This window comes from Ixodes scapularis, unplaced genomic scaffold, assembly GCF_016920785.2.
Source record: "Ixodes scapularis isolate PalLabHiFi unplaced genomic scaffold, ASM1692078v2 PGA_scaffold2__306_contigs__length_199485367, whole genome shotgun sequence".
NCBI classification, from domain to species: domain Eukaryota; kingdom Metazoa; phylum Arthropoda; class Arachnida; order Ixodida; family Ixodidae; genus Ixodes; species Ixodes scapularis.
In genome coordinates, this window is record NW_024609857.1 from 164449306 (window position 1) to 164475076 (window position 25771).

The 25771-nt window shown below is 46.3% G+C and overlaps 1 protein-coding gene across 1 annotated transcript; it reads left to right on the forward strand.

Annotated features, from left to right (window-relative positions):
- The first annotated feature begins 14041 nt into the window (after window positions 1–14041).
- On the forward strand, window positions 14042–15441 carry LOC120838065. Its single transcript, XM_040207805.3, has one exon. The coding sequence runs from the start codon at window positions 14136–14138 to the stop codon at window positions 15339–15341; it is 1206 nt and encodes a 401-aa protein (XP_040063739.2). The 5' UTR covers window positions 14042–14135; the 3' UTR covers window positions 15342–15441.
- The last annotated feature ends 10330 nt before the right edge of the window (window positions 15442–25771 follow it).

Below are 25771 nucleotides of genomic sequence, written 5' to 3' on the forward strand. Positions count from 1 at the left end.
CGCCAGCCCCGGGGGGAGGGGGGGGGGGGGGGGGAGGGGGGTCTTTAACGAGCGTCACACAGTAGTGATCACACAGACGCACTGTTTTACGATACTCATCTAGTTCGAAACGGCCAGGGGCGGGCAGGAGGTTGAAGGGACCTGGCAAACTACCTCCCTACCCCTTGCACGCTGGTAGTAATCGGATCGAACGCCACCCGGGTGACGCTGGCATATAGTAAATTAAGTTTGTAATTGTCCTGGAGGTTTATTTTCCGGGACGGAGGAAACGCCGCGGAAAAAGCACAGAAGCCGACACAACTCGAGGTCGAGGAGCGTTCTACCGTACAAGTGGCGTCGGAAGAAGAAAAACGGGGGGGGGGGGGGGGGGGGGGGGCGGTTGCAGCTCTCCTTTCCCCCTTCCTGATTTTTCGGTCCGTTAAAGAAAACAATACGGGGAAAGAGGGCGTGGTCGAGCTTATTTTAATCTGAAATTATTTATGCATAATATGTATAGCTACTGTCGCTCTTCACTGCGTAAAGGATAGCGTAGATCGTCATTCTCATAAACTCGTTGTCGGAAGGCACTACTTGTCACATGCTTAGTGATTTGGAAGTTTACAGCTATGTCTTTTCGACCTAAATAACTGTGCCATTGATAAAAAAAACAACAATAAATGTGGGGATAAAAAGTTGGAGAAAAGAAACTATCGAGAATTCGCCGGAAGTGTTGTATTCTTGCATATTCAGAGGCTCAGAACTTTGAAACAAGTTTCTGCTACCAAAATGCGTACAGGCTAAAAGAAACACGTCCCAAGGACGTGAAGCGAAAAAACAAATGTTTATTTTTGAATGACGTGCTGAACTTGAACAATATAAGGTATCTTCTCCCATGAGTTAATTTATTCCTGAACATGAAAAAACAATAAATACATTATTTTGTATTCTGCAAATGACGGTGATATGTACTGTCTGTAGTATTAATTTAAATGCGATACCTCAAATAACTTAGACGAAAATAAATACCAAGTTTAGGTCATAATTACCCGTAGATACATGTTTGAACATTCCTTCGAAACTTATCTATAATAACAATAATCACATCTTAAGACGACACTTACCTAGGCTATACATAGATCATTGTTAAAAAGTTTAACATATCTACCATAAATAGCTTCGGCTATAGCGCGCTTCAAATATGGCACAAACGACAATCGTCCAAAAACTGTCGTCCTTTCTCGCCCCTTCGGGAATTTATTTCTTTAAAACTAAGCATGCCAGAACATTAAAATAAACGGCATTGTCTTTCGTAAAGAACGCAGCACCGCACGTAAAAATTCGAGAAAAAAATATTACGAATGTACCTCACTACATGAATTCAAGTGAAAAGTTCGAAGTTCGTCGAACTTTTGACATGTCAGGATTCGAAATTTCGAAACTTTTCAAATTATCTTGATAAATAAGTTCAAAAGTTCGAAAATTATCGAACTCCTTAGCGTAGGAGATTCAAAAATTTCAAAAGCTCCTAATTCTTTAGTGAAAGAAGTTCGAAAGTTCGAAAATCATCGAATATTTTGGTCTATCAACCTCGAAAGTTCGACAAGCATCGATATTTGCAGAGTAACAAGGTCGAAAGTTCGAAAAGGATCGAATTTTTTAGCGTCATAAGCTCGACGGTTCGAAAAGCATCGACCTTCTTAGGTTAACAAGTTCGAAAATTCGACTTCCGTCGAATTTCACAATATAGAAAGTTCAAAAATTGGAATCTTTCGAACCTTTCGAACCGCCTGGTTTGATAGTCAAAACTTCGGATCGAAAAAAGTTCGCGGCATCCCTAGTCTTGTCCTGTCTTGTTCTTCTACTTGTCTGTGTCTTTGGCGCTCTTGTCCTCTATAATGCACATTTCTGTAGAACGACATCGATGAGCTCCGAAGAAGTGACGTTCTCTGGCAGATCCACCATTTGTTTTGTTCGTATATCCTAGTGGTTGAAAACTACTCATTCAAAATGCCGAGAAACACGTTTCTTAACATTTATTTTTTTATTTGTTTACAAAAAAACCTGTGGGCTCCTAGGCGCGTTACAGAAAGAACTGGTTGTTAGTGCGAGACGAAACTTGGTGTTATCGGGAATGGTGACGATGAATTTTCAGACACGCACATGTATGTCTGAAATAAACTATTCTATTCTATGCAAAAATGTTGCAAAATCAGGGTGAATTTATGATTGCAAAGGTTTACTCCGACTTAACATAGCAACATAATAACAAAAAGGCACAGACGTTTGGCCACCTATGCAGGTGGCATCTTCAGTATACACTGACACAAATGATTCGAAGTCAACCAGTCTACTTATCACACACGTCACCGTAAACCTCCGGCAGCTAGGGGGCCACGGATAGTGTTGCACACCGATGCGTCACGGCGAATGAACCAGGACTCGACGAATTTTCTTTGCCCCCACCTTTGTTCTCGGGCCAGCGTCGTCGCATTGTCCAGGTCGAAACTGTGTCCTGTCGTTCGGCAGTGTTCGACATGTCACGCCGTCTTGGACAGCGTGACATGGGGGACCTTGGCGACGTCCCTTTTGTATAAGGATGGCTAGTTGGGCTAGTTGGTTTTGCATCATGGTGTAATACGCCAAAACAACAGGGACAAAAAACGAAGGGAGAACTAGACAGGACGAGGCGTAACTTTCAACTGAATTGTTTATGTGGATGACAGAATTCTGTCATCCAAATAAACAATTCAGTTAAAAGTTACGCCGCGTCCTGTCTAGTTCTCCCTTCGTTTTTTGTCCCTGTTGTTTTGGCGCATTACACCATGATCCCTTTTGTGTTCTTTTAATCTCGTTGGCCTCTTTTTGTCCGTTTCGCCAATGCAAGTCACTTCATAAACCTCGCACTGCACTTTGTATACGACCCCGCTCTGACCGTCCGCAGGGGTACGGTCCTTCGGTTTCCGGAACACGTTCGCCAAGGTGTAATGTCATCGGGAAGGCCTTTACAGTCTATGATAGATTCAGGTAGAAGTGAATGCTGGTAGGCTGTAGATTTGCTATTTGGTAGGGGAATCTTGCATGAGTGTTCTAGTCTTGATATGTACGGCTGAAAAAAAAAATGTGAAAAACGCCAAACGAGCGCGTGGCTTCGGAAGCACCCAGGACTATTTAACAAAGGCAAGCTGGGTTATCAGCAGTAATGATGTGCATGTGCGACATTTGAGCGTCTGTTTTGTTTTTTGTTGTCAACCCCGGCTCGGACGGCCAGCTGTTGCTGACTCAGTGCTTATCTCGGCGTTGATTTTAGATGAAGCTTGCATCATTGAACAGCCGAATAGCGAAAGCGATTGTGACTCAGCCAATAGTATCGCTCTACTGGAGCCACCAGTGTCTGAGCGATCGGGGATGAAGCATAGAGAAATATAGTACTAGGTAAAGAGTGGCTACTCAAGCCGTTTCGCGGCCCAGGAGTTAGGGACTCTACTGGCCGTTAGTAGGCGCAACAGTGCCACTTATCCTGAACATTTGTCAGATATATAATATTAATAAACAACTTTGTTGTATAAAGTAAAGTTTTAAAATCATTACGAACTTTAAATCTTTCAAAAACGACTTCAACGGCTGTGGCTACGGCTGTGGCGTGACGGATGGATTCGGAGTCGTGGACTCGAGGGAGGGCGGATACTTCGGCTGCTTGATCCGTTTTTTGCCTCGTGTGTGGGTTGAGTTGGTACCGCGGCTTGTTGTCTCGTGTGGGTTTCTAGTCATTATTTCGTTGCGGTCATGGTATACGGTATGCGTAAGAAGTATTGTGACTGTAGTTTTTTTTTTGATGATGGACATTTGCATTCGGTCACTGAATTTAGAAGCCACTGGGCCAGATTGTTCTTCTATTGTTACTGTATTATTTATATGGTCATATGCTTGCGCGCACTTTTCATCGAACTTGGACGGTATTTTTTTTTTAAATTCCCTCCATCATATTGCATTTGTAGCTGTAAGTCTCGCTGTAATACAGTACTTGTTTCCAAGTGTCGCAATGCTGACGTGTTATTCATACACTTTGCATGTGTATTCTTTTTTTTTTGTAATGTATGGATAACATACATCACTCATTGTCTTCAGAATTGATGCTTGTTTTGCTTGTCATAGTTACAAAAGTAAATATTTTTGTGTGTCAATCCCTGGTGTCGTCCCATGTGGTCCCTTCAAGAAAGTTAGCACAAATGTGAAAATATCCTTTTCGGTGTGCGGTCAGTTTGACTTATATGTATCGCTGGATGACTTTTCTTCTGTAGTGCAATTAAGGTATACTTATGAAACAATTCTATGTTAAACAAAAACCATGCTAGTTGCAATAACGCTGACTCAATCGTTAAACTAGAGGGCGCATGCTACTGCCCGATACAAAAATACCACCAGAATTCGCCTTGAATCCATTCATTCATCTGGCCAGCGGTTACTGCGTGTATCCATCCATTCAGCACTCAACTAGTGACCATGCTGGCCGCTGGGTGCGCTCGCGGACATTGAATTGGGTCGCTGGGGCCTATGGAAGTGTCCGCTCTTTAAGTAGTACTATATTTCTCTATGGATGAAGTCGTCAGTAAAGGAATTAGTAAGCGGAAAGTGATTACAAAAATTTAACAGCCGCTGAAATGACGCTCGTGCTCATAATAACCTCGTTCACTTCTCTTATGGTATATTTGACTGGTCGTTTTCGAGCGCTCCAATCCTCTGAACTAGATCCGCGAGTTCCGGAAGCGCCTATAAATCCGAGCTAGAGGTACGGAGCGCCAGCCGAATGCTCTGCAACGTTTTTGAGCGGCCGGAGCGCCGACACAGAACTAGATACCAAGAAACTTCGGCAACCGCTCCACTGCCATGGCGCAACCTACCACCCGATACGAGGGGTTTTGTCTAATACCGTTTATTCATCCAGCAGCTCCATCGAATGTCCGCATGCCAGTACGAAAAAAGGCAGCCTTCAAGCCGAACGCTGGCTTGTGTTGCGGTCTCCCGTCAAACGCCGAGCACCTCCTGTACTAACAGCACAGCCCAGTGGAATCTGTGAGGTATCCAAAAACGGCGCGGCGTCTGATGCTAAACCTCTCGGCCGTATCGGCTTCTTTCTGTCAACTGAAGTGGCTGGAGTCACGTGCCCGATTCCCTGGCACGCGCTTTCACCGCTCCCCCTTCGGAGTCAGAGTAGAGCCGTTGATACTGAGAGTTTGGCCTTCTTAAAAAATTTTGACAGGCTGGCAACTACTGCAGCGTAGCCTGGCAACCGGGGGATGAGTACTTTCGTCTGCCATTTCGTGGCCCTGACTCATAGGAACTTTACGCGATTTCTCAAGAATAAACAGGACAATGAGGTAACGCCATTTTGTGTTATCGCGAAGTCCGCTGGTTATAACGGGCAACAAGCTCTGCCCATTGCCCAAACCCTCTCAGTATAAACGGCTCCGAGTCAGAGCTCCTCACAGCGCTCCGAGTCAGAGGACGGCGCGATGAGAAAATCCGAGAGCGCTCTGAAAGAACCCGCCGAACATAATTAGAGCGCTCAAGAGGCTTGAACTCGCTTTTTTTATTTTTTTTCTCATATTTTTACCGACCTTTTTACCGTGTCGTAGATAATGTCGGTTGCGCACAAATTTAAGAAACGTTCCGAAAAATACTCATCAATTGCTTGTCGGGTTCATAATTCCTCGCGATAATTTATCCCCTTTATGATTTCACCCTATTTCGTCTTGTTTTACATTGAGCTTCTTCGTGATCAAACGTTTCAAGTAAAGAATTATGGTTCGCTTTTCCCGGGACTTTGCAGCTGGGTTACTGGTCAATTTTACTGCGTTCATGAGCGTCATATGGTGTTCGAGATTATAGATATGCTGTTAAAGTACACCGAGTGCTAGACATATTAGAACCGTTTGTTCCTACATGCTTAGCACTCGGGGTATCGCATTAATAATATATTCATTATTGCATTGACCCGACGCAGCCGCTAAATAGTTAACAAATAGCCGCTGAGCCGACCTATCTTTTAGTGAATATGTATATCAGATGTTAACAATCCTCAGACAAATACCCTCAAAATAAATTGAGCAGTAAAGAGAACATTACGGCCATGTAAACAAAACGACCCTGAATGGCGAAACCAACTGCAAGACGCAAAATTAACTCACCTAGTATCAAATGAGGTTGCACTGCCACCGATTTCTTCGTTAAACTTTGTTCCGCTGAGCGTTTGGAAGTCGCGGGTTAAGCGTGTGGACGAGCTGCTCGGATCAGTGCGTCTGTTAACTTCATGGCGTGGAAGCTCCAGGTGCACTAATATCCGAGAGTCGTTTGTATAATTCTGTCCTTGGGAAAGTCATTGCGACGCAGAGCATTAGCATTTCCGGCACTGAGACTTCGTGGCACCGTGTGCTTCACACGTCTGGCACGCAGCTGCATCAAATTACTCCATGTACCTCATTCTTTACTTCATTTTACCGTAACTGAGCAAGCGAAGGAGGCGAAGAACGCGACAGACCTACCAAATGTTTTGGGCCAAGAGGTTAACCTAAGCAGTTAGAAAAGTGGGAGAGGAGGAAATATATTTTTCAGAGGTCGCTTTTGTCCCTCTCGGACAACGCGGCTTTCCACTCCTTCCCGCAATGGTTTCGACAGCACTGCGCGTAACTAATAAAATAGAGCATAGCAGGGTAAAAAAACACACACACACCCAAAAAGACATGATCTTTTGAAATTATTAAACAAATTCTGATTTATTTGAGTTAAATAACATATGCGATTTAAATCAGATTAATTTGATTTAAAACACTCCTACTGGAAAATAGTAATTCCTTACCACTGGATGTACTTTTAAACCAACGCGGTAGAGGAGCTTAGAGCGACAAATCGGGGTTCCGGTCTGCACTCGAAAGTGACCCCCATAAGGCGGCTGGCATTGTACGCAAATTCGACCACTCGTCACGTGACCAAACCAAATACGTGACGTCACAGGAAAGATGGCAGCGCCCATGCAGCGGCTGGCCCCAGCTGCGCAGGAGCATTGGCCGGAACTTGTCGGATGCTTTGATTCTTGTCGTTCGTCTCGGCGAGTTGATTTCAGACGCGGAAGCCGTCATATGAGGCCGGTCGAAAACGACTTCGAAGTTCAGCGTGGCGTCTGACGTAGGTTTAACGTGAAAATACGGACGAACGATGTGCATTTCGCAGGTGACCGACGGGGATATGGCCACGACGGAGACAATCGGCCCTACGTTGCTCAGACCTCGGATTGATTCGGATACCGCTAGGATGCATTTTAGGGCGACGTTTCTGTGCTCTGGTTGACCATCCGAATCTTCGAGGTCTACAGTGAAGCGTGTGCAATATATTTGGATACACAGTTTAGCGACGGAAATTGCGTGAGTCGTGCTTGGCAGTGTGCAATCGTGGTGCCGCTTCGTTCAAATGACCGAAGGCTCACTGTGGTTGTGCGGTGCACCGGAGAGCTGCCTTGAAGCTTGTAGTTCCCGCGACGTGCTAAATGATACTGTGCTGCTTCCCAAATTGTTCCGGCGTAGACTTGCACTTTCACGGAGCACAGGTGTTGCAGTTGGTATTGATTCCACAGGTCTGTCACACGATTAGTCAATTACAAAAGTTTCATCAACACTCGTTACGCGAATTGCAAGCTGTATGGATATTTCATCGCGCGTGTAACCTACCCAGTCCATCCGTTCAAGCCGCTTTGCTACGATAGTCTGCAGCGGCTCATTACCAGAAAATTGGTCCCACATCCATTTCAGTTCAGCTCGTCCACAGCAGTCGCCAAACCCCAAAGGAGACGATTTATTCGGACAGAATGCCACTAAAGCAGTGCAGCTTCTTTAGTAATCAGGATAGACTCTCTTCTGTCTGCTTTGTTATATTGTCACGGATGCTTGCTTCAGTCGTATTTTCTATCAATATTTACTATTCTGGAAAGTTCCAGGCCATGCTCAGATGTCATCCTGTGTTCCGGTGGAGGTGCTGCGCACTATACCCATAGCCCTTCACTCTGTGTGGACCCTGGCGGCTCCTCAGCCGAGTTGCCCAATAACAAGACACGGGTGGGGGATTATCCCGCGTCTTGAACCCCCGGCGAGCCGGGAACCAAGTCCTATCCCGAGCCCGGCAGAAAAACCGCACGACGAGCGAGTACCACAAGGACGAACCTCGCAAATACACCACGAAGAACCTGAAATCCTAGCCAGTCGCTGCTATACCAGCAAGAACCACCGGAATTCGGTCTTTTGCCAGAAAAACTGAAGCTGACTAAGCCAACCATGACAAACATGTAGCAGCAAACCGCGTCCGCTCCCACCATTGTTTGCATGCCCGTCGCACCTGATTTTGTTGATTCACCCTTCAGGAAACAAAACTGCTGTTCATTTGCCAATTTCTTGATGAAACAATAATCATAAAAACTTACTTTAATACTTTTTTTAAGTATTTTCGAATAAAGGGCAACATGGACATAAGCGTATAGCTGCTTAGGTTCTCTAAAGCACCGCCTTTGGGAATAACACTAACTTTAGCAATTTTCATTTTATCAGGAAAAATGCCTGTGACAATGATTTGATTACATATATGTATTATGGAGGTTAACACTAAGTCTACTATTACTTTAATCGGGGTAACTTTAATATCTGCATCGCCACATGCACAGCTATTTTTAAAGGACATTATTATACTGCGTATTTCCAATTCATCTGTAGGTTGCAGAAAAATTGAGTCAGGGCGATCGAGCGAACAGGTGACTGGTAATTTGCATACTGTAAACGACTAAATATTCGCGAGGACCCAATTTTCGCGAATTTCGCGAAGCGCCTAAAAACGCAAAAACTACGTCCCGCGAACAATTCGGGCAATATGTGAACGCTACGAAAGCTACACTCGACTCGCGAAAGTTAGAACCCGCGAATAATTTCAAATTTCCACCTTTCGCCCGATTTGCGAACATTTGAGTTCGCGAAAATTAAGTCATTTACAGTATTCGATTGCCGATCCACACGCTCTGGGCGTAAATGTTGATTAAATTAGTTTGCCAATGACCTTTTGGGCATATGGATACCCGTCAGTTACTAACTATCCTGGAATCGAAACCCAATTAAATGACGTTAAGTTTTCATAGTATTCCAAATTTTAGTGGGGCCCCTATATATTTCTAAAAATTAATTTTTATAGAAAACGTTTTGGCTGTTTGAATATCGAGGGAGAGATCATTTCTATATTTTTATAATTGCTTGGTAGATTTTTGTTTCCAGTTTTAATAAACTTGGCAAATATTGTTTTACACTTATTTATTTTTTTATAGACCATTCCATTTAGCGCTCTGTGGGCGGCACCATTTTGTTCGATAGCCGCGCCCTCTCCATACATCCGGGAAATTCAGCGGGTTCGGCGGGGTAAAACGAGAGAGAGGGCACGCACCCGACTCCGCTAGCAGACGACAAAACGGGAGGTTGCCATTCTCCATCTTTCGGCTGTATCGGCGGGCAGGACGGAACATCGAACTCTCGCTCGTGGCTGCTGTTGTGAAGTGGTTCGCGTTCTTAGAATAGTTATGGCTACTCCAAAATCAGCCTAGAGCTCTCTGTTGTTCTACTTCGGTAAATGATCAACCGACACATCTTTTTTCCGTTACTTAAATAGCAGTTGAGTCAGCCGGCAATACTATCCTCAACTACTGCGTGTATTGCGGCAGGAGAGCACGTTTTTATTTATTATTTCAGACATCCGCTCATGGTCGCTAAAGGCCTACACCAGTACGAACTTTGCATAGTAAAAAAGGTACAGCCACCGGATTCACTTTTCGTCGGAGAGACCGGCCAGTCTGACACAGTTTTCCCTATTTTTTTTTTTTTTTTTTTTTTTGCACGCAGGTAACAGCGCAATTGGACTCTGTTAGTCTTTTTTATCTAGCATAGTAATACAAGATAACTGGCGTACCAAAATCTGCGCATCTGCGCTTGAAATTCCCAAAATGACGCGATTTTAAACAGAGTTTGTACGCCAGCCGGATGCTAGATACTGCCCACTCGGCGGAGCAGACGACACGAGGGCGAGAGGGGGAGGGCATTTTTTCTCTTTTAACCCTCTCTGCTATGAGCATAATGGAACGGTCTATAGAGATCCCGTGGAATCCATGGTTTCCTTGATTTTTAATGTTCTTTTAACCCCAGATGATGGAAACGCTTTATCGTAATACTGTAGTAATTTTGCTATAAACAATCATAGACTTGTCCTGGATTTGGTTCATTGATAACGTCATTCCATGTTTCCATACAAACAGGATTGTAGAAGCATTCAAGACTATTTGTATTTATATTTCTACAGAACATTTTATTAATGTTGATCCGGCGCCTGTGCAGTGAATTATTGTGAGGAAGGAAACACAAAAAAGAAAAGTTAAACGATCACTCAGATCTGCAACTAGTACTTCAGCGAACACATCCGTGCCTTGGCAGTTTGTTCCACAGATATCAATCAAGGTTTTCGTGAATTCAGTGATGATAGTTGGGGCACTGATACTATTTTCGCAATCGTCTAGATGAATAATTTCTAAAACAATCTATCTTCGACGACTCATTTGCCATTAGATCAATATTTAGGTCACCTATTAGGGTTATCTGTAAGTTTGATGCAGAAATATATTCCAGTAACTCCTCCAGATATTGAAAGAAAACACTTAAGACACCGGACAGTTTCCGGTAAATTGCGGCGATTATAGTGCTTCCACAACTCGCAAACAAAGATTCGAAATGAACATTCAGGCAAGTGAATTCAGAGAGTACACACGAAGATATTTGGTTTTGAAAATATAAAAAAAGTTCCTCGCCCCCCCCCCCCCCCCCCCCCCACGCGTCGGGAATCACGATATACGGCATCACATTTACAACCTTCCAATTGGACAACGTCATGTTGCTCGGAATACCAAGTTTCTGTATAAGTAAGAATTTCGTACGTGCAACGGAGCGATATCAGATATAAGCAAACACTATCACACATATTACGGAGACTGTGCATTTCAATGATATAGCTTGAGTGTGTTACAATTTTATGGGTTATCATTAGGGTGTGTATTTTCCGGTTTTAACCGAAAAACACCGATAAACATCCGTCGGTGACGAAAATGCAAAATCGGTTAAAACCGAAAAACACCGGTGGTTGGATATTTTCGTCCTGGTTAAAGCCGAAAAACACCGGTCGTTGCACGTTTCCCACCTAGCGAAATCCTTTCCCCGTAGAGTTCGTCAAACGTGTTATCTCGTGGATCCTGCATTCTTCCAGTTTTTATACATGGCTTGCACGTGGCCTCAGTCCGTTCTCCTTTCTGGGAGTCAAAAGCGTCTAGTTAACGCAGTGGAAGCTAAGCTCTCACACGCCTTTCCCCCATTGTGTCGCCCATGGCCCCCTTTTGTGGAAAAATTAGCGCAGTGGAGGGTACGCTCTCACGTGCCCTTTCCCCATTGTGCCTGGCCAAGTAATGTCGGTGCAAGTCATCTATTCAGAGGTTGCTGTGGTTCCTGCAAGACACTGCCAACATCCGTGTCGTACAGGGCTACTGAGCTTTCAGAACTGAGATGTGTTCCTTGTTATCTGCTTAGTTTCCATGGGCTTTTGGGGAAACGGAAAAAGGGTTTTGTTGGCGGGGGAGTTTTTCGCTGTATATAAAAGAACCATTCTGTAAAAAAATTTGTAGACGTGTTTGAGAAGGTGCGTCTGTCTCGCGTCTGCGGGTTTTCTCAACGCGAGACTTGCTTCCCTTCGTCGTCACGCGGAATAGAAGGCCACCAGGATGGGAAGTAAGCGAAAAGCTCAGGATGACTACGCTACAGATTTCATGGATGAATCGTCGTTCTGGTTCCGCGTGCCAATTGTTAATCCGTGCATAAACGTGGAGCTGCCAGGGGGATTTGTGCTTCATGAAAGTATCTATCGGCTGGTCCTCTGAGACGAGAGCTAGCTGAGTGACCTGGAATCAGAGTTTCTTTGTTACCGCCAGTATTCTGTGACTAGCACCGTTGATCCAGTGTTATTTTGGAAACCTCATTTACCTCACTGACCACTACTGTTCCAAGCCTCGCTGGACATGTTGGGATTTCTTCTGTCCAGCGCAAATGTGGAGCGTGCGTTTTCAAAATTGCGGGTTGTGAACCGCAAGGAACGTGCTGCCATGACGTATGCAAGCCTCTCGAAGTATGCTTGCATCTACTATAATAACCAGGTGTGAAAAATATATGCTTCCTCGAGAAGTGTATGAAATATATGAATAAAATTGGAACTCTCTGGTCTGTGATCAATCGCCTTTTTTTCCACCGATAATCACCGATTTTAGCCTCGTCGTGAGACGTTCCACCGAAATACACCGGTGTTTCGAAAATAAATAAACACCGAAAAACATCCGCCGATTTTTCTCACAAATAAACACCGGAAAGTACACACCCTAGTTATCATTTATGTACCTCTTGAAAAATGACGCGCCATAATAAGTACACTTCTTGTTACGAAACGCCATAACTTGTTTACCAAATATGTACGGTCAGGAAACACCTTCACTTGATTGTGGTTAGGTCACTTTCACTGCTGATACAAATAGATGGACGGACGCCTCGATCACCGCAGACTGGGCTGATGGCTCACGCTTTCATGGCGGGGCGTTTTCTGCAACGTCAGTCCACCAGCCATTGCCGCCGTTTCCACAAGTCACCAGCGAAACTGTACTCACCGACCAGGGCGTCGCCAACCGGCCAACAGCAGCAACGTCCTTCGAGAAGCCTATATCAACGGCGCCGAAACCGGAGCAGTTCAGTGGGTGTGGCAGCCTACGCGACAACATGCTGAAACCACTTTTCATCGTACAGATTGCTCTGCTGATCGGGACACGGCCACCCAGCCAGCGTAAAGGGACAGACATCGGATGGACGGACGCCTCGATCACCGCAGACTGGGCTGATGGCTCACGCTTTCATGGCGGGGCGTTTTCTGCAACGTCAGTCCACCAGCCATTGCCGCCGTTTCCACAAGTCACCAGCGAAACTGTACTCACCGACCAGGGCGTCGCCAACCGGCCAACAGCAGCAACGTCCTTCGAGAAGCCTATATCAACGGCGCCGAAACCGGAGCAGTTCAGTGGGTGTGGCAGCCTACGCGACAACATGCTGAAACCACTTTTCATCGTACAGATTGCTCTGCTGATCGGGACACGGCCACCCAGCCAGCGTAAAGGGACAGACATCGGATGGACGGACGCCTCGATCACCGCAGACTGGGCTGATGGCTCACGCTTTCATGGCGGGGCGTTTTCTGCAACGTCAGTCCACCAGCCATTGCCGCCGTTTCCACAAGTCACCAGCGAAACTGTACTCACCGACCAGGGCGTCGCCAACCGGCCAACAGCAGCAACGTCCTTCGAGAAGCCTATATCAACGGCGCCGAAACCGGAGCAGTTCAGTGGGTGTGGCAGCCTACGCGACAACATGCTGAAACCACTTTTCATCGTACAGATTGCTCTGCTGATCGGGACACGGCCACCCAGCCAGCGTAAAGGGACAGACATCGGATGGACGGACGCCTCGATCACCGCAGACTGGGCTGATGGCTCACGCTTTCATGGCGGGGCGTTTTCTGCAACGTCAGTCCACCAGCCATTGCCGCCGTTTCCACAAGTCACCAGCGAAACTGTACTCACCGACCAGGGCGTCGCCAACCGGCCAACAGCAGCAACGTCCTTCGAGAAGCCTATATCAACGGCGCCGAAACCGGAGCAGTTCAGTGGGTGTGGCAGCCTACGCGACAACATGCTGAAACCACTTTTCATCGTACAGATTGCTCTGCTGATCGGGACACGGCCACCCAGCCAGCGTAAAGGGACAGACATCGGATGGACGGACGCCTCGATCACCGCAGACTGGGCTGATGGCTCACGCTTTCATGGCGGGGCGTTTTCTGCAACGTCAGTCCACCAGCCATTGCCGCCGTTTCCACAAGTCACCAGCGAAACTGTACTCACCGACCAGGGCGTCGCCAACCGGCCAACAGCAGCAACGTCCTTCGAGAAGCCTATATCAACGGCGCCGAAACCGGAGCAGTTCAGTGGGTGTGGCAGCCTACGCGACAACATGCTGAAACCACTTTTCATCGTACAGATTGCTCTGCTGATCGGGACACGGCCACCCAGCCAGCGTAAAGGGACAGACATCGGATGGACGGACGCCTCGATCACCGCAGACTGGGCTGATGGCTCACGCTTTCATGGCGGGGCGTTTTCTGCAACGTCAGTCCACCAGCCATTGCCGCCGTTTCCACAAGTCACCAGCGAAACTGTACTCACCGACCAGGGCGTCGCCAACCGGCCAACAGCAGCAACGTCCTTCGAGAAGCCTATATCAACGGCGCCGAAACCGGAGCAGTTCAGTGGGTGTGGCAGCCTACGCGACAACATGCTGAAACCACTTTTCATCGTACAGGTTAGTGGCAAACGCCATTATGGATTGAGAAGTAACAATTTGTTTCTCATTGTGCTGCCGCACCCACAACGGCTACTGTGTATTTTCGCTGAGTGCTTTGATTTGTGTAATCTCCTCTTACTCTCTGGGGATATTGAAAGTAATCCGGGCCCAGATACGGAAGAAACCTTACAAAAACTTTTGGTAGGTCAAAATAAGATATTCGAGGCGATTAAGGAAATAAAATTCACTCAAAGGAAGGTCGAAGAAAGAATAGGTGCTATTGAAGAAACCGTTGAATCATTCAAGAGCGTCTCAAAAAATTTTGACATTTTTTCGAGTACTGTGCTCACATTAAAACAAACAGTTTCTTCACTCGAGAACAAAGTAGACGACCTAGAAAACCGAATGCGCAGAAACAATTTAATCTTTTTTGGAATTCCTGAAAATCTCAACGAAACCAAGCGGGATCTAGAAAAAGTTATCATCTCTGAGATTCTTGAAGACAAACTAGGCATTGAAAATGTTGGGGTGGAGAGGATTCATAGGATTGGAAGACCGAATAAGGGGAAATCAAGGCCTGTAATATTGAAACTCTTTGACTATAATGTAAAAGAAAACATCCTGAGAAATGCGCGGAAACTTAAGGGAACCAAAATATCAATATCTGAAGACTTTTCGATTCATATCAGACAAAAAAGGAAGCTTCTCTGGAACAGTGCTAAAGAAGACCGTGACAAAGGCGAGAAAGTCGTGCTAAGATTCGATAAGTTGATAGTTGGCAATTCTTGCTATCAGTGGGATCCCGTGAAAAACGCCCGTATTCTGATTAACTCAAGGCAACGAGACGACAGAAACGCGCAATCTAACAACGAATGACATCAGTGCTCGAGATCTCGTTCGTTCACTCTTATCAATGTAAACGCCAGAAGTGTAGTAAATAAAACTGCTGAACTAGAACACATGTTATTGTCCGATGATCCTGATATAGTTGTATTAACAGAAACATGGTTGCACGATAATATTACCGATAATGAAATCATTCCACCAACACATCAAATTTTCCGAAAAGACCGGGATACGAGAGGGGGAGGAGTGGCAATAGTTCTTAAAAATAATATCGATGCAACATTAATTCACGATACCTTAAACATCGAATCGATCTGGGTCAAGCTGCGTGTTCATAATAGTCCGATTCTTCTCGGGGCGATCTACCGACCGCCAAATGCTTCTGAAAGCGTATTAGAAAAACTATACGACTTTGTAAATCTGCAAAGACGACGTTTTTCAAACATTGTAATCGCAGGTGATTTTAACCTTCCCAACATCAACTGGGAAAATTTAACACCTTTAAACTTTAATTGCAAGCACTCGGAGCTTTTGGTTAATATGGCATTTGATAATGATTTGACGCAAATTGTTACATGTCCCACGAGAATTTCAAGTACAACCAATAATATCCTTGATCTCGTATTTATATCTCAGGAGTTAATGGGTAAAGAATTCGCTTGCCAAGTTAGAGAAGGAATATCTGACCACCATTTGGTTTGGTGTAAATGTGCCGGAGAACTTCATACTAAAAAAGCAGACCGATTGATCAAAGTGCCTGATTACACTAGAGCGCTAGACGAAAGCATTTTAGATCACCTTGAATTATCATTTGACAGTTTTTGTGAACAAAGTGAACGTGCATTAGATATTAACGATATATGGCTGTCATTTAAGAATTCCGTTCTGTACTGTATAGAAAGGTTTATACCGACACGTTGCAAACGAACACGAAAAAATAATCCTTGGATTACTCGGGAGGTTTTGCATCTCAAACGTAAAATAAACAGAATTAGAATTAAAAACCAAAGAACAGACAAACCTAGTATAACACAACTTCGAAAGCAATTAAGGTCAATGATTCAGGAGTCAAAACGATATTTCCATAATGTGACCTTAGATAAATTTTTGGTAACCGATCCTATTAAATTTTGGCGATATATGATCAAATCAAAACAGCCAATTAATACCATAACACAGAACGGAACAGAAATTGATGATCCATTCGAAATTGCCAACTCATTCAACGAATACTTCGCATCCGTGTATACCACGGATAATAACCAGAATCCAACCATAGAATTCTCACCGAAAAGCATTCCGAGTGTTACCATATCTAAAGAAGGCATTTTTGCAGCATTGCTTAATCTTGATACTAAAAAATCTGTAGGACCAGACATGATCCCAAACATTTTTTTAAGACGGTATGCGGAATCCTGCTCAAATTTCTTGCTTGTAATTGTTAATAAGTCAATTGAATTAGGGCAAATCCCCGACGATTGGAAAACTGCTAAAATAGTTCCAATATTCAAAGCAGGAGATTCCCATCATGTTAATAACTACCGCCCAATATCAATTTTGAGCAGCTGTGCAAAATTGATTGAGCATATTTTGTTTAAACATATTGTCTCTTTTCTTGAAGAGAATAACTTTTTCAATAAAGATCAACACGGTTTTAGACGTAATTTATCTACAGTTACGCAACTAGTGCTCACTGTGAATGATTTCGCAAAGTCAATTGACTCCGGATATCAGACGGACGTAATTTTTATAGATTTTGCAAAAGCGTTTGACCGCGTGCCTCACGGAAAACTACTCTTCAAACTGAGATCCTTATTAAACAATGAACAGATATTAAAATGGTTAGAAGCATATTTAAATAACAGAAAACAGTTTGTACAAATACAGGATTCCCGCTCATCCACATCAAAAGTAGAATCCGGAGTTCCTCAGGGATCAGTTCTGGCACCCCTACTTTTTCTAATTTTTATAAATGACATTACAGTGGACAGATCTGTTCAGATTCGCTTATTTGCCGATGATTGTATAATTTATAAGCAAGTCAAATGCTCAAATGACCAAGTAGTCTTAAACAAGAGTTTAGAAATGATCTCAGAATGGTGTGATGATTGGCAAATGTCTCTAAATAAACAAAAATGTGCACATATGACGATAACTAGGAAAAAAAAACCAATGACTTTTAATTATACTCTTCAAGGAACCGCTTTAAATACCGTATGTGAATACAAATACCTAGGATTAATCATAACTTCAGATCTGCGTTGGAACTCACATATTGACTTTATCTCCCGAAAAGCAATGAATAAATTATGGGCATTAAAAAGGAAACTGAAGGACTGCTCGAGCAAAACGAAACTAATGGCGTACAAAACGTTTGTAAGATCTATACTCGAGTATGCCGACGTTGTGTGGGATCCTTACACAAAATGTAATATTAACAAATTAGAAAGAATTCAGAAGAAGGCATTAAGATTTATATTTAACAAGTATGGCAGAAACACCTCGGTTTCGGAGCTTTATGTACAGGCCGGCCTTCCGCTTTTAGAAAAACGTAGAAAGATCAATCGACTGAAATTTATTTTTAATCTAATAAATGGGAACTACAACTTGGATTATCTAGATTACTTTCACTTCAACACAGCTAGGTTTACAAGAAATAAACACAGTAAATCAATCACTGAAATAAAGTGCAGGACCGACTGTTACAAATACTCTTATTTTCCTCGTACCATCCATGCCTGGAATGCGTTACCCGAACAAATCGTCTCTTCAAATTGTCTAACGTTGTTTCTAACATTGATAAACGAATTACCAGAGTTTTGAGGTTTCAGGCCTTGATACCCCTCAAACGAATATTTTTCTGCTCTTTGTGTGTTCGTGATCATATATGTAATTTTTTTTTTGTTTTGCTGCGCTGCCACATTCTGTGCTTGCTTTTTTCGTAAGACTTGATCCATGTATCCCTCCTACCTTGGCCGCCCCACGGCGGCCGGTAGTATAAATAAATAAAAAAAAATAGGCCGGTCACTGAGTTGCTTCCGAACAATACTCTTGCCCCCATTTTGCCACGTAAACTGGTAGTGCTTTTCGGAGGCTCTCGTTTTTGCAAGCGAGAGCAGTCTTTTTGTTTGAGCGGTTAGACTCTCCATCAACCAGACATCTGATTAGTTCTGCTTAAGCAGAACCCTTTTTTCGAACCTGCTGTTTCTGGTCATTCTAGTTGTGAAACAAACGAGAACCGGAAGAATTTTGTCTGGTTTTCCAGGGAGCCTGTGAATCGCCCCGATGTCCACCTTGTTGAGCTCAGGAGCACGTAGTTCTTTTTCTACCTCTTGTAGTTTGTTCAACAGGTTTTCGTTGGAAGTACATGGGAGACCATGAACTTTGAGATTGTGTCTGCTGCTGTAATGCTAAAGGTTATTGACCTGCAGCTTTAGTTCTTCAATTTTTTTTTTGTGTACCACTCTTTTTAACTTTTTCCACACGTGTTTTCGGATCATTGATATCCTCTTTTTGCTTTTTAAGTTGAACGAGTACTTCATCTTACTGGTCTGACATATGTTGCACGGATTGCTCGATCTTATCGACAATCATTTTTACAACAAGAAGGGCCTTCAGTTTCAATATTATCTCAGCCTTGTGTGTCTCGGTTTTTGTGCGTGGTCACGATTTACTTCAGTTTGGCTGTGACTTTTTGTTTCTGCGGTTACGGATGTCGGGCATTTCCACGATGTTTTTCTGATTCAGACATTTTTAGAGCAGTTTTGGCAATTCCAGAGCATTTTCCGGGATGATAAGTAAAACAGCACTCCGAACGAGTCATATAAGTCCTATTTGATAAAGTTTCATTACATGACAAACACGCATCGACACTCCGCCATCAGTCCCCTCTACTTTTTGCGGTATGTAGACTAGAAAAAAATGGCAATAGCAGAAACAACAGTACTAATGACAACAGTAACAGCGGCGGCAGCAGCGATACCTATCAATCAGAAAGTTTTCAGGAAAAGAAACAAAGGCACCAACCTGTAATACGGAAAGCACCGGGAATTTAGCAGCGCGCCGATCAAAGGACACAGCCGCTGCCGAGTGCGTGTGAAGCAGGATGCGGGGCGTCACGGTTTTTTCACAGCGACTTTCCAGCGACGTCACTACCACGTGCCTGGGAACGTCCAATCGTTGATTGGAGGCTTCTTTGCGCAGCTTGTGATGAGTCAGTGCACTGTGTATCAAGGGAGAGCCGATCTTACCAACGATGCAGCGTAGAGGATATTGCCGCGCGCGCAGCTGGCCAAGTAGGCAGCGCGGCCGTGGCCTACTTTGGAAAAGGATTTACAGATCAATCTGTTTTCACTTCGTTTCCCCCCGGTGGAGAAGCTTGAAAGCGTACCCTATGACATGTTTATGGTATTAGAATTGCATAGCCTTTGGAAGTCTCGTGTGGCGGTGCGCCACGCGGAGCAGCACCCTAAGTCGGACCGCCTGTTTTTTGTCGAACTTGTTGTGCAAGTGAAGAGCGTTGTTGAACGGTTTGAAACCCCGCCAGACTGGGTTAACCTGTTAAAAGAGCTCACAGGAATGAAGGGATTTTAATGCTCCCAACGGCTCCAAATCGGAGTACATGGGTTTTTAATATGTAATGTGTGACTTATGTACAATAACGAGAAAAAAAAGCGCGGCCGTGGCCTAACGGTTATCGTGCTTGCCTCCCACGCGAAGAGCCAGGGTTTGATTCTTCGGAGCGATTTGTCTTTTATTTATTCTTTCTACGTGTCATTCTCGCAACTTCGAGAACTTTCTCGTCTCACCTAGTTACGAATGTTCTACGCGCCAAACGCTCTAGGCGGAATGTTCCAGAAAGCAATGCCGGTACAAAAGGTACTCCGCGAGGCGAGCCGGAGTCAGTCTCGCTCCAGCGCTCAATTCTGCTGTTTCTCTGACATCGGCGCCTGCGACGCTAACTTACTAATATTTTGTTTTGGGCACAAGTTCGCCTGATTAAACGTTTAGTTTCTTCAGTTATTCTTCGCCTCATCATTTGTCATTCGTGACATTTTGGTGGAGGTGCGGGGTACCGCTCTCTATGCCCGTGAAGCGTACCCCACCGAAGACATTCCGGACAACTGAGGTGCTCAGTCCCGGAAGGCTACCCTTCGCAGAAGACGCCGACGCCCGAGCAAGCCGCCGTACCAAAGTCCAACTCCCGGAATCTGAACCCCTGCTGCAGAAGCCGAAGAAGAGAATTCCGACGATGACCACCCCACCCGTCGTCGTTCTGCTCGTCGCTCCGCAGACGCCTACTCCCTTCCTCGACGAGATCCACGAGGACGTCGAAGACTGGATCAACCAGTACGAACGCGTGGCTCGCCACAACGGGTGGAGTGGCGAACACCGCCTGCAGAACCTCTTATTCTCACTTGAAGGAACTGCAAGGCGCTGGTTCGAAAACCACGAAGCTTCCTTGACTTCATGGGAGCTTTGCAAGAACGAGCTGACGCATACGTTCGCCAATCAACACCGAAGAGCGAGGGCCGAAGATCTGCTGCAATCGAGGACCCAGGGCTCCAATGAGAGCGTCACGGGTTTCGTGGAAGAAGTCCTGCGCCTGAGCTCCCGCGCCGATCCTCAGGCCACCGAGGAAAATGAGCTGCGTATTCTGATGCGTGGCGTGAATGACGACATCTTCGGTGAACTCGTACGCAACCCACCGACGTCCGTTCAAGGATTCGTCACGGAAGCCACGAATATCGAGCGTGCTCTGCAAGCCCGGGCCAGCCACTACCAGAGGCTACCCGGCGTCAGCGCGGTTCCGCAGTCCCCTTGCGAGCTTGCCCACGGCATCCCGGGCATTCTTGAACTTATTCGCGACATCGTCCGGGAGGAGCTTAAGAAGCGTCTGTCGACTGCTGAGCGCCCGGCATCAATCTCCATTGCCGAAGTTGTTCGGAGCGAGGTTCAGCGAGCGTTCCTGCCGGATGCCCGTCACCGTGGCCACAGCCGACGAGCCGCCGCTGACCTACGCCGAAGTGGCCCGACGACCGCCGCCGGCTGCTCAACATTACCCGGTAGCGCCACGACGAGTGTCACCAACACAGGCGTACCCCTGACGCAACGACGAAGGACATCAGTACGACCGTCAAAACCAACCGGCGCCAAGGAAAACCAACGTGTCGAGAACAGCGGATCGACGACCCATCTGCTGTTATTTTGGTGAAGCCGACCACATTTACCGTCGATGCCCCTACCGACAACTGATGTTGCGTGGGTTCTACCCGAACGACGCACGCCCCAGACACGGCGAACGCCCTCGCGACATCGACGAGTACCTCCGACGCTCGCCCTCCTCAGCGCCGTCTCTCCGCCGTAAAGCCCGCTCCCCATCGCCACGGCGTTCAGGGCCTGTCTCCCCGGCGTCGCCAGGAAAACTAAGTACGGCAATTCCTGGAGCTGACTATCTCGAAGACGACCGAAGCAAAGAGCCTCCAAGAACACCGGAGCGCTCCCACTCACCCGACTCCCCGCATCGCAACGACGCCTCTGCAACGGTGCCCAACAACCTGAACGTTGTTATCGACGGCCACGACGCATCGGCTCTCGTGGACACCGGAGCAGACTACTCACTCTTGAGTGGGAGGCTGTCTCGCCGACTTCGAAAAGTGACGACGCCGTGGGATGGGCCGCAGATACGAACCGCTGGAGGGCATCTCATCACACCTGTCAGAAGGTGCACTGCTCGCGTCGAAATTCACGACGAGACGTGTCCTGTGAAATTCGTCGTTCTACAAGACAATGCGAGGGATGTTATTCTGGGAAGGGACTTCTTGTGAGAATACGGCGCCGTCATCAGCCTGCGAGCGAACAGATTGACGCTACAAAATCCTGCCCTACCGCCAGAGGAGCCCAGAGCGACGTCACCCGCGGTCCGAGTTCTCTTCGGTCATGTAAACCTGCCGCCACGATTGTCTGTTTTTGTAACCTTCGGGACCGATGAGGCTTCCTGTGTCGAAGCTCTGCTTGAGCGCAGCGTCTAGTTGCTTCTAGGAAGAGGAATCGCCGTCGCAAGAGGGGTAACGAATTTTCAGGACGGACGTACCATGGGCCTCGTTACAAACTTTCTACAAGAGCCGCAACACGTTACGAAAGGTACCGCCATAGGCCACATCTAGGAACTCCAGAACTCCGCCGAAATCGCTGCGATTACTGAAGAGTCCCCTCCACGTGAGCAAGACAGTGCATCGCCAGCGAAGCTCGACATCCACTCTAAGCTTTCGGGCCTGAAACGACTACAGCTGATTATCCTCCTTGCCGAATACACCGAATGCTTTGCGACATCGTCGAACGTACGCCAATTAGCCGTTGCGAAGCACCGCATCATTACCGAGGACGACGCGCGCCCTGTGTAGCGATCACCATACAATCTTCGTAAAAGAAAGTGAGGTCATGCAGGAACAAGTTCAAGAGATGCTGAACGACGACATAATCCAAACTTTGAGCAGTCCATGGGCCTCTCCAATCGTACTGGTTAAGGAGAAGGGCGGAACATTTAGGTTCTGCCTGGACTACCGGCACCTGAACGCGGTGACGGTGAAAGACGTCTATCCACTCCCCCGCATCGGTGACATGTTAGACTGGCTGTGCCACTCTCGATACTTCTCATCAATGGGCCTGAAGAGCGGATGCTGGCAGATCGAAGTCGACGAACGGGACCGAGAGAGACAGCTTTCGTCACGCCGGATGGACTGTACGAGTTCAAGGTGATGCCCTTCGGACTATGCAGGGCGCCAGCAACTTTCCAACGTGTCATGGACACCGTACTGGCAGGACTGAAGTGGAAGAGCTGCCTCGTCTATCTCGACGACGTCGTTGTTACGGATAGAGTTTCACGCGCCACCTCGGTCTACTGGCTCGTATACCACATATCACTTGAGCCGTGGCGAGGGGGCGACGGAGTTTGGAAACCCGACCCAGAGACGGGGGGTTCTTCGGAGCGTGTTTAGTCTACGTGATCGGCGTAGTGTTTTATGACCAGGTGAGAGAAACGGGGGAATCTCTGGGTTGCCGGGGTGTGACTCAGGTCTCTTTGTGTTGGATTCTCCTAAAGGAAAGACGCAGCTAACGCGTCTTCTGCTCGAAATTGTCTTGGTAGCAATGTAACTTTCAGTGTGTACCTTTAATAAACAGTTTTTCAGTTGAAATGGTCCAATCTGGTTCTACAACATAATTTGGTGTCGTAACCCGGGAAGATAAAGAAAGTTGTGTTGACGAGACCATTGGATTAACAAGACCATGGAACGCCTGAAAATACGACGAGCAGCGAGGAGGGCCCAGAACACTCGTTTGGTCAACGAGGTAAGAGCATCTTTGGCATCCCCTCAACCAGACGTTGAAGCTCTTAGCGTGCTTTACCAAAGATTGAAACAGAGCAACACCGAGCTCGTGAAGCTAAATGAACAATTAGAGCCTTGGGTGCCTGCCGAGGAGCTCAGTGTTGAGTGCGACGCTGTGATCGAGTACGATGACACTGCGATCGCCTCACTGGCGCAGTTGGAACTTAAGATCAACCGAATGAAGAACGGCCCCATGACGTCGCACACAGACGACTCGCTGCATCGGGAGAGAGCCACCGGAAGCGGTACCAGCTTGCCTAAGCTGCAAATTATCACCTTCAACGGAGAACTCAGCAAATGGCAAGGATTTTGGAATCAATTCAGAGCGACGGATCACGATAATCGCAGCTTGTCGAATGTTGAGAAATTTCATTATTTGCGATCTCAACTTACCGGAACGGCCGCTTCTGCTCTGTCTGTACTTGTAGCAACTGAGGAAGGTTACGTCGAGGTGATAGAGCTACTACAGAAGAGGTTTGGAGATAAAACCCAGATCGAGCAGGAGCACATGACAAGCTAAGAATGGTACACCAGGTGAGGTCCCCAGACGATGTCGTTGGATTGCGAAAGCTACGTGATCATGTTCAGACTCACATTCAGGGGTTGACATCACTGGGTGTAAATTCGGGCTCCTACTCGTCGATGATGTGCGAGGTTTTCTTGAAGGCGATGCCCAGTGGCATAGTTGTAGCTTACCATCGACCTAGAAGCTATAACGGCCCAGTGGGAGTTGAGACATCAGAGGGGACGCTAAAAAGATTTTGGAGTTCCGGTCGGTCGAATTTGAAAGCAGAGAGCGTAGCAGACACGATGCGTTTTCCCAGAGAAATAAAGAACGACGCTCAGCTCCTAAAGGAAGGGTCCTTGCAACCTTTATGGCCCTCCACAGCAAGCTGGTCTCTGATGACTGCTTTTTCTGTAATTCTAGTGGGCACAAAACCGAAGAATGCAAACATCAACTGAGCCTCAGAGAAAAGATGACACGCTTGTCTAAAGGTGGCAGGTGTTTTAAATGCACGACACGAGGTCACCGCGCAAAAACTTGCCGCCGCAAGATGACATGCGAAACCTGCAAAGGCAGGCATGCCACAACAATGAGCGACCCACGGTATGACAAAAAGACGCCTGAGGTCGTAAGAAACGAAGTGAATAGCACGAGTATTCACACAGCTTTAAAAACAAACGGAAGTCGTGATGATAACGACGATGTGCTTTTGCAGACGTTCCGCGGCTGGCTCATAACAAAAAAGTAATGCTGTTACATTAGAGGCGTCATTGATAACGGCAGTTGGAGAACCTTCATCAGAGAAGATTTGTCAAGAAAGCTGAAACTGAAGGTGATTGGTAAAGTGAATCTGAGCGTCAACGCGTTCGGAAGTGCCCGGGACAGCGAAAGTCACGAGCGAAGATTGGTCGAAATCGAACTAAGTCAATATGACAATGAGAAGCACAGGATCGAGGCGATTGAAGTACCGGTCATATGCGAAGACATCAATTGCGTATTGATGGACGATGACTTCGTGCAGAAAATTGCGAAGAAACGAAAGTGTCTAGCGGATGTGCTGGTCTTCCCATGCGTTCAGAGAGAGTGCGGAATCAGTCTTCTAGTTGGAGCAGATCAGCTTGGAAAGCTGTTGGAGCATTAAGTATGCTGGGATGAAAACAGTAGGTGTCCGTCAGCCGTGAAAACAACAATGGGATGGACATTTTAGCGCCTTGTGACCTTGAAGAAGCTAAGACGAAACCAAACAACCAGTAACGTGTGCGTGCTCAGATATGATGCAACGGGTGACGATGAAGTAAGCTCGACCCTGCGACAGTTCTGGGAAGTTGAAAGCCTCGGCATCAAGGACTCAACGACCAACTCTGCTCCCGACGAGTCTGTATTACGGGGTTTTGAGGAGACCATCACCATGACAGATGGGAGATACAAAGTTTCTCTTCCCTGGAAGTCTCGGAACCTCAAGGATCTCGGCAATAACAGAAGGGTGGCAGAGTAGAGACTGCAAGGGCTTTGCCATCGCTTGGCTCGAGACGAAGAACTTCTTCTGAAGTACGACTCTGCTACGGGGC